General features: G+C 54.5%; 1 protein-coding gene across 1 annotated transcript in view; it reads left to right on the top strand.

Annotated features, from left to right (window-relative positions):
• DISP2 (dispatched RND transporter family member 2) overlaps positions 1-9513 on the top strand; it is a 26675-nt gene that overhangs the window by 13980 nt on the left and 3182 nt on the right. Inside the window, exons 5-12 of the mRNA XM_021718489.1 lie at positions 4-87; positions 5243-5572; positions 5845-5874; positions 6039-6162; positions 6440-6555; positions 6746-6873; positions 7218-7315; positions 8656-9511. Of these exons, the coding sequence (XP_021574164.1) occupies positions 4-87; positions 5243-5572; positions 5845-5874; positions 6039-6162; positions 6440-6555; positions 6746-6873; positions 7218-7315; positions 8656-9511 (1766 nt within the window). The remainder of the gene's footprint in view (positions 1-3; positions 88-5242; positions 5573-5844; positions 5875-6038; positions 6163-6439; positions 6556-6745; positions 6874-7217; positions 7316-8655; positions 9512-9513) is intronic.

Consider the following 9513-nt stretch of genomic DNA (forward strand, 5'->3'; position numbering starts at 1 on the left):
CAGCGGTCCGGCTCCCGGTCCGGGTCCGGAAGGGGAGCAGCGGCCCGAGGGAGAACCCTTGGCCCCAGACGGCAGCCCCCCGAACAGGTAGGGCGGACCGCTCCGCAGACCCAGCTCACAGACCTTCCCAGCACCCACGCCCCAAGTATCCCTAGTCTAGTAGCCGCCATATGTCGCCCCATTCATTCCCCAAGACCTTCCGAGAGCCCCTTCCCGGGATCGCCACCCTCTCGCCCCCCTTGCCACGCCCTCATCCTGCAGGATCGACTTCCTCGCTCCCTGACACCCCCTAGTGTCAGCCCCCATCACCTTTCTCGCTTAGGGAACCTGCCCCACCCACTGTTCCTTCTCCTCTAAGGTTGGCGTTCCCTGGGTCCTCCTGCCTCCCGTGCCCCTCCCTCTAGGCCCTGCCCCTGCGTCTTCTTAGGAAGCCCCAAGCTTGCAGCAACCTCAGTCCGGGTTTCAGCGTGTCAGTGTGCAAGGGGTGCGCATGTATCGTGGACGGGAGGCTCGCCAAGGCGGATGTTCTGGGGATGGCAGACACCCGGCAGCCACGTCAGGGACTGTCTTTGTCCGTCACCGTCAGTCGCTTGCCTGTCCTGCATGGCCCCCAGCTGTGCACGTGTGGGTTCCAGTCCCTGCATGTGGCAGCCACACTCGCTGGAGTCGCTAAAGTGGGAAGGCTCTGACTCTCAGGCTGCTGCTCCGGACCACCCCCGAAGGAGCCCCAGACTGGTGCGACAGGAGGGACACCCTCCTGCTGAGGGCCCAGGCCTGGATACTTCTCCCTTCCCATCCTCCACCATATGTGTGAGGGAACAGCCCAGCCAGGTAGCAATATGGCGCAATTTCTGTGCCCTGGCTGGCTCTACCACCCCCAGAATCCCTCCTCTGACATGACACTGCTTTCTCTCCTGCCTGAAACGAAATAAAAAGCATTCTTTGGTGGCAAAAAGCAGAGATGGACACATTGTCTCCAGATTGCCCCAGTTAAAATGTACATTCTGTACCTCAGAGAGAAGAGAGAGCCCCACAAGTGGAGAGAAATGTTTCCTTCCCTTTATTGTTAACACATCAGCCTGGATAGATTTAGCCACCTTTCAGTCTAAAAGGCACAGAGCCTTCTTTGAGAGGGTGAGGCATAGGGTGGATGTGTTTGCCAGACCAGGGGTCTGCATGGAACTGTGTCCTGTCCAGAGAAGCCAGGGAGAGAGCAGTGACAGGGCAGGGCAGGGACCCGGGGCCAGGAGCATCCCTCAAAGGGGCTGGAGAATCATTTTCTGCCTAGGATATCTTGCCAATATATCCCCAGGGCATAGGTTCTACTTGCTCTCTTCCAAAAACTCCCTGGGACCTCTGGCCTCTCTCTGCACTTTCCTAGAGACCATGGACGCTAATCAGGCATAGAGATTTGCCTTTGTGACTCAAGAAACACAAATATGCTCCTGCTGAGCTAAGTAGCACTTGGGAATAGATGCACAGTGAATAAGACACACACACACACACACAAACAAGCACACACAATCCTTTACAAATCCATTGGCTATAGAGAAATATGAACTACTTAATACTTTGTGTTTTTAAAATTACCTTTTGATATTCCTAGTGGTAGGAGCTGCTTCCCCATCCTGGCCACTCTGTGGAATCACATGGATGTCCACATGACTGTGTGTCTGTGGGCTTGGCATGGTTAATGCACATGTACATTTGTCCTTTATACATTTGCCTTTATTTGCCACATATACATTTGTCCCAATGTACAGTTGGGACACTGTGTCTGGGGCCCTGTCAGTGAGAGGTGAGGCCTGCACCACCACTTTCCAATCCCCTGCCTGTCTGCCCCAGTCACTTGGCATACAGGCCAGCAGGCCCAGGCAGAGAGCCCAGGAAGTTACTCATCCCGGTCAAGACCATGGAACCGAGAGGGGGAGAATGGAAGCCACTTGCGAGAGGGAGGCCTGGAGTGCTTAACTCCTATTATTATCGGGTGTCCTGAGAGCAAAGGGCAGCAGGAGCTGGCAAGAGAAAGCTTTTATTATAAGAAGAGTAAAGGTTGGTTCTTTTCATTGGGAGTGGTGAGACAAAGACCTGGCTCTACAACAGTCAGAATGCAGAGGGTTTCAAATTCTGCCACATTGATGATGGTGGGTACAATAAAAAAGAATGAGATTGAAAGCAGCTGATCCTAGGCCCCTGGAGAGGAGTAATAGGGGTTGAAGGGAAGGAGCTGGGGCCAAGGAGACCTCAGTGGAAGCAAATCAATGGTGGCAACTAGGGTCCCCCTTGAACAGGAACCAGCTAAGGAAAGGAGGGGCTCATGAGGCTTGGGAGCCTGGTTAAGGAGGAGGGCTCCCATTCTCCAGCATCCCTTGGAGTGCTGCATTACCCTAACGCAAAAGAAACTGACTCTCAAAGTGGGGGCCTGACTCCTAGGAGAAGCTCAGTGGTCAGTTCTCTAAAGCTGTGGGAAGTCGGAATAGGTCTCTGACCTCCACCCAGGCTGCCCCACTCTCCTGACCCCTGGAAGGAAGACCCCACTCTGTAAAGGGAGACCAAGGTTGATCTTCATGCCTTCGGGTCCCAACCCAGATCAAGCACAGTGCTGAGCACATGACAGCTGCTCAGAAAAGACCAGAATTTAAAATCTTAAAGAAGTAAATGTTGGCCGGGCTCGGTGGCTCAGCCTGTAATCCCGCACTTTGGGAGGCCGAGGTGAGTGGATTGCCTGAGCCGGCAGGTTCGAGACCCACCCGGGCAACTTGGCGAGACCTCATCTCTACAATAAATCAAAAAATTAGCCGGGTATGGTAGTGCGCACCTGTAGTTCCAGCTACTTGGAAGGCTGAGGCGGAAGGATCACCGGAGCCCAGCAGGTCGAGGCTGCGGTGGCCGGGAGCGGCCACTGCACTCCAGTCTGGGCAACAGAGTGAGACTCCAACTCAAAAAAAAAAAAAAGGAAGTAAATGTTTAAACTTACACACATAACCCAGGCCATTTATCCAGCTTCTCTTTGGCTCACAGGGATTGGCCTACAGCATTCTTTATCTGCCAGGACATTGGTTGTTCATGTCATTAACTTTATGGAGTCATCTGAGGTCTTGTTTTAGAACAACTTTGGTCAAATTCCTATTTTTCTGAATGTTGAATTATTAAGAAATAAGTATCAATGATTTAAATCATGAGATCAAATTCTGATACAGCTTCTAGATAACAAAAAGGAAAGTATTTATAATTACATACGTAGTAAGAGTCTTAAGGTGTGAGAAGTTCTAAAATAGAGATATGTTATCTAAGGTGCCGAAAGAGGACAAATTGTAAATACAAGCAGACCTCTTAAAATCCATGCTCCCTGCAGCACTGAGTGTGGGAAGGGACAGGAAAGCAAATGTGCCTTGCACATGGCAGACTCTGTGCCAGGCACCTCCCAAATGCTACATCAGTTAATTCCCATACTACAGAGGTGGGCATTCTCATCAGATCCTCAGCAGACAAGGATGCCAATGCTCCAAGAATTGTGTGTCTTTTCCAAGGCCCCAGAGCCAAAGGGAGATAGAGCCAGCAGCCCACCTCTACTGCTCCCCTATTTTACTCTCAGCAGGATGGTCATTCTCTTCCAGACTGTTGGGTCAGCCAGTCACCCTTCTGGGAAGAAGAGAGCTTGTCTATCTTTCTAGTTCCTCTACTTGGTCTCTGGGCAGAACCCAGCTTCCGTGGGCAATGACCATCTGCCACCAAGGCTGGGACTCTAGCCCACAGCCCCTTTAGCAGTGCGGCAGCCAGGCAGGCCTGGAAGCCAGGGTTGGCTCAGCAAAGATCTGGATGGGAACTGTGCAAACTCTGGTGGGCCGGGTGAGCCAGACAGGGGGTGGGGGAAGGAGACAGGGCTCTGCCAAGGCTGACCAGCCCTGAACCCCGCTGGAATCTCTCATAGCCCCAGGCACTCTGTCCTGTGGCCATCTTATCCTGTCCTGGGTCTGGTGATCCTGCTGCTGAGGTGAGACTCCATCTCCCCCGATACCCAAGGAGTGGAGCTGGGTCCATGCACAGAGTGTAGCCCTGATGAATAATTCTGGAGGAGAAATCCTTCCCTGCAAGTTTCTTGGCTAAGGGGAGGGGAGGGGAGGAGGGAGGTCCCAACACCTACTCTCAACTGTGTACACCCTTGCAAGGCAAACCTTCTACTCTGCATGGCCCATGACAGGCTTGGTGGAAGGGCAGCAGTTGCCTCTGCAAACATTCCCTGACTACACCCACCCCTGCCAAAGTGGGGCCCTCAGCCCTCTGTGACTTCCTCTCTCACAGCATTCAACATGTCCCAATTACTGTGAGTCCCTAGAGGGCAAGGACTGGGTCTTTTTCATCCTTGCACCGCTGTTAGCGGCCAGTCTAGCAGTCATCCAATAAACACTTCCAGGGTACCTTCTGTGTGCAAGACACTGTTCAAGGTGCTTGAGATATGGAGATGAACAAATACACCAGGCCCCTGCTCTCCCAGCACTCACATTCTATATGGAAGACCAGCAATAAACATGACAACTGCATAACACAGTATGCACAGTTGTAGCAAGTGCTATGAAAAAACATCAAGCAGGGTAAGTAAATAGAGATCCTAGGGGTGACTATTTTAGACAGAGTAGTCGAGAAAGGCTTTTCTGAGGAGGTAATAATTGAATCAAGACCACAGTGAAAAAGAGGGCCATATAATTATCTGAGGGAGGAGCAATCCAGGCAGAGGAAAGAGAAAGTTCAAGGGCTCTAAGATGGGAACAAGAGTGCAGCAGGTGCTCAATAAATGTCTGTCAAGAGAAAGAACAGATGCCCGCAGCAGAAAGAGCACAGGGCAACAAGTCAGAAGCACTGTGTTCAAGGTCCAGTCCTTCGTCTCTTGCTGAACCTGTTTTCAAACCTATAAAATGAGAAAAAATTTCCCTTGTAGAACTTTTGTAAGGAGTAGACAAGATCCTCTATGTAAAAGCATGTTCAGTGTCTAGCAAAGTGCCTGGCATGTAGCAGGCTGCCAACAATGTTTTTTGAGAGCACAGACGGATGAGTGAATGAGAGGATGGGACTCCCAAGAGGTAGTCTGGGGGTACAGACTTCAAACCCTGCCCTCCTCATCTCTCCCCAAGACCACTAATAAATCAACCCTGTCTCCTTGTCTTGTCTTACTGAACGATGCTGGGGCATGTGATGGCCCACCACCATCACCCACCCCAATCCTCCCTGCCTCCTCTCTTCCTAGCACCCAGACCGAGGCTGTGGCCCCCGAGGCAAGCCCAGAGAGAAGCTGCTCCCTCCACAGCTGCCCCCTTGAGGACCCTTCCAGCTCGTCAGGACCCCCACCAACATCTTCCACCCTCCAGCCCGTGGGTCCGTCCAGCCCCTTGGCCCCTGCCCACTTCACCTATCCCCGACCACCACAGGAATACCAGGGGGGCAGTTCCCTGCCAGGACTTGGGGACCGGGCAGCTCTGTGTTCCCATGGCTCCAGCCTCAGCCCTTCCCCAGCCCCCTCACAGCGCGATGGGGCCTGGAAGCCACCCGCGGTGCAGCACCATGTGGTCAGTGTCAGGTAAGGAGGGGTCCAGCAGCTTACCAACTGCCACTGGAAGGTGGGGCAGGGCTTAAAAGCGGGGCAGACTCCTGGGGCTCTGGACTTTCTCAGGTGGCAGCCCAGAGGAAGCAGGAAGTAAGAGTTGGAATTTGGGAGTGGGGAAGCAACAAAAAGGTTAATACCATCTTCTTCTATCCCTCACCCTCCCACTCCCACCCCATCTCTCCCCACACACATCCCACCTCACAAAAGGACTCTGGCAAGCAGATGTCTTTTTTTGTCTTCCACAGGCAGGAGCGGGCCTTCCGGATGCCAAAGAGGTAGGCCTGTGCCTTTCTTGGACCTCTATGGGTGACCAAGCTGGTGCCCAGTTTAGCTCTGCTCCATGTGTTCTCTGCGGTACTACCTCTCTATGGTGGACCCTAAGCTCATCAGCCCCCTGCTACCACACCCAACTCATGTGGGCTCCCTCCGTCTTCCCCAGCTATTCCCAGCTGATTGCTGAGTGGCCAGTGGCCATGCTGCTGCTGTGTCTGGCTGTCATCCTCCTCTGCACCCTGGCTGGACTGCTGGGGAGTCGGCTGCCTGACTTCTCCAAGCCTTTGCTGGTGAGGGGCCAAGGGGAGGGAGGGGAGCCCTAGGCCTGGCCACCCAGCTCAGTCTGGGGCAGAGGCTCGGAGTGCCCTAGCTGGGTGGGGTAGCAATGGTGGGCTCTGGACCACCAGAAAGCTGGGGAGATGGTCTAGAGGTCATACTCATATCCATCATCCAGGAAGGAGGGCTGGCTCTCCCTGCTCCAAGGAACCAGACGGGCAGAGCTGAGAAGGGCCCAGATGGAGAACTCCTCCCCTGCACACTTGTTCTTCTCTTCCCTCCTCCCTGCAGGGCTTTGAGCCCCGGGACACAGACATCGGGCGCAAGCTAGTGGTTTGGAGAGCACTGCAGGCTCTCACGGGCCCCAGGAAGCTTCTTTCCCTTTCCCCAGACCTTGAGCTGAACAGGTAACAGGGTCTCATCTTTCTGCTGTGGGTGGGAAAGGGAAGAAGAACAAGACCTCCAGGGCGGGGACATCGGGTGACCTCTTCAAGACAGGTCAGAGGGGCTTGCTGGGACTCCCTGGGGAGTGGTCTCTGGTCTCCTCTGTGCCTTCCGCCCCAATGAAGTCTGGCATAGATATTCTCTCTACTTCAGTTCCAGCTCACACATCATTCTGAACCCTACTCCCTGGGGCAATGCCCAGGAGGGCATTGTCCGGCCTCGGAGAATGGTGGAGCTGTTGGAGGACAGAGGACAGGAGAGCTTTTTCTGTGGCCCCCCTGGTATGCTGCAGTTCCTGGCTTTAATGGTAGTCCCCTCTCCACCTAGTATGATAGGCAGGCCCCAGAACAAATCTGGGCAGACAGAAAGAGAAGGCGGCCAGCTGGCCACGTTCAAGTCAAGGACACTGGGTTACAGCTGGAAGGATGAGGCAGGTCTTGGGTGCTCTAGCCAGGTAGGGTCAAGCTGGGTAGGGGCAGGGTATGGGGCAGGATCAGGCAGCCAGGCCCAGGTTTGAGACTCCTGAGAGTTTTAACTACACAAGGCCCTAGATAAGCATCTTCCCTTCGGTGGGCCCTGGACCTGGGACCAAAGGACTGAGCTCTGGGAGGGGGGTGTGTTGCAGAGAAGAGCTACGCGCAGCTGGTGTTCATGTCCACCTCAGCGGGCAGCCTTTGGAACCTGCACGCCATCCATTCCATGTGTCGCATGGAGCGGGACCAGGTGAGCCGGCTGGGGAGGTGCCAGGGGCTTGCGGGGAACTAAGGACACGAGGAACCTGATCCCGGGGAAGTACAGCTAAGCCAGGACTGCCAGGGTGGACTGGGGAAGAGCATTCCCTGCTTAGAAAATCATTCCAACGCCGCTGAGAAGCTCCAGGTTGGGGTGGGAAAAGAAGAGTGGGCTGTTTTTAGAAGAGCCGAGATCCAAGTACTGGAAGAGAGCCCATGCAGAGCCGGGGGATTTTCCAAAGGTCCTGGAAAGGGGCCTCAGGAGCTGCTCTAAAGGCCTTGGCCCAGGGAGCTGAGACCGTGGGCTTCAAGGCCCCAGCCCCCACCAACTCAAGCAGTGCCAATCCAGTGATGGTAACTGGAGAACGTATACAACAACATCTGAAGAAAGGTTTGCTGCTAAAAACAGTGTGAAACTGCTCAGTAGCCCAAGGCCCCCACTTCACACAAGGATATCCAAAGTACCAAAAGACTGGTTAAGAACATATGTTCTGGAGTCAGATGCCTGGATTTGAGGCCAGATCTAAGGATCCCTTGCTGTGTGCCTTCAGGCATGTTTCTTAACCCCTCAGTGTCTCAGTCTTCATATATATTAAATGAGGACAATAATGATACTTTCCTTACAGAGATGTTGTGACAGTTAAACAAGACAGACTTTGGGAAAATATGACATAATGACTGACAATAATAATCTCTAAATAAATGTTACTGTCTTGTCACCATGATCTCAGGCCCAAGGTCACACAGTTAGTTCGTGGAAGAGCAGATTCTGACTCCCAGGCTAGTGCTCTCTGTATTTCATCAGCTGCTGTGGTGTCAACAGCAGGGAGGGAAAAGGAAGCATGCGGTCTGAAAAAAGAAAGAACCCTGGCCCCAAGAGGATTTAAGCAGTAGAGAGAGGAAGGGGGCTAGGGTTTGGCAGTAACCCTGATCCTGGAACGTGTTGGCCTCCACTTTTCCCACTGCTTGCTTCTAGCACCTTGGGCCCTCGGCCCTGTTCTATCTGTGGCTGCTACCTCCACTTCCACTCCTGGCTCAGGCAATGCAGAGTTGGAGTGTGTAACCTCCAGGAGCCCTGAGAGCAAGGCTCTCGGGGCCACGGCCTCGGGCAACATCCCTGGGGCCCCTCTTTGATGGAGTCAAGATGTAGCTGCTGGCACCTGGGCCAGGAGCCAAAGAGCCGTGAGACAAGCCAGTTATGCTGAACTGTCAAGATCCCCCTCTGCCTCTGCCCTGCAGCCTGAAAGAAGGTGAAAGGGCCTCAGACGGGGCTGGGGAAATCTGGGCCCTTGGACTGCCCCTGAGCTCTCTCCTTCCGTGTGTGCCCTACAGATCCGCTCCCATGCTCACTTTGGGGCTCTGTGCCAGCGTACAGCAACCAACGAATGCTGCCCCAGCTGGTCCCTGGGCAACTATGTGGCTGTGCTCTCCAACCGCTCCTCCTGTCTGGACACCACCCAAGCCGATGCAGCCCGCATCCTGGCCCTGCTTCGGACCTGCGCCCTCTACTACCACCGTGGGGCTCTGGTGCCCTCTTGTCTGGGACCCAGGCAGGACAAGTCCCCACGCTGTGCCCAGGTTCCCACCAAGTGCTCCCGAAGCAGTGCCATCTACCAACTCCTGCACTTTCTGCTTGACAGAGACTTTCTGAGTCCCCAGACTGCCGACTACCAGGTGCCCTCCCTCAAGTACAGCCTGCTCTTCCTGCCCACTCCAAAGGGTGCTTCCATGATGGGCATCTACCTGGACCGGCTAGCCACCTCCTGGAGGCTCTCTGACAACTACACGTCCATCACCGGCATGGACCTGGGCCTCAAGCAGGAGCTGCTGAAGCACTACCTGGCCCAGGATACGGCGTACCCCTTGCTGGCTGTGGCTGCCATCTTCTTCAGCATCGCCCTCTACCTGCGCTCATTTTTCCTCACGCTCATGGTGCTGCTGGGGGTGCTGGGCTCCCTGCTGGTCGCCTTCTTTCTTTACCAAGTGGCCTTCCGCATGGCCTACTTCCCCTTCGTCAACCTGGCAGCCCTGGTCCTGCTCAGCAGCGTCTGTGCCAACCACACGCTCATCTTCTTCGACCTGTGGCGCCTCAGCAAGAGCCAGCTGCCCGCCGCGGGCCTGGCGCAGCGCGTGGGGCGCACCATGCACCACTTCGGCTACCTGCTGCTGGTGTCTGGCCTCACCACGAGC

This window comes from Carlito syrichta, unplaced genomic scaffold (genome assembly GCF_000164805.1).
Source record: "Carlito syrichta isolate Samal-C Ts95f unplaced genomic scaffold, Tarsius_syrichta-2.0.1 Scaffold312225, whole genome shotgun sequence".
In the NCBI taxonomy this organism is placed as follows: domain Eukaryota; kingdom Metazoa; phylum Chordata; class Mammalia; order Primates; family Tarsiidae; genus Carlito; species Carlito syrichta.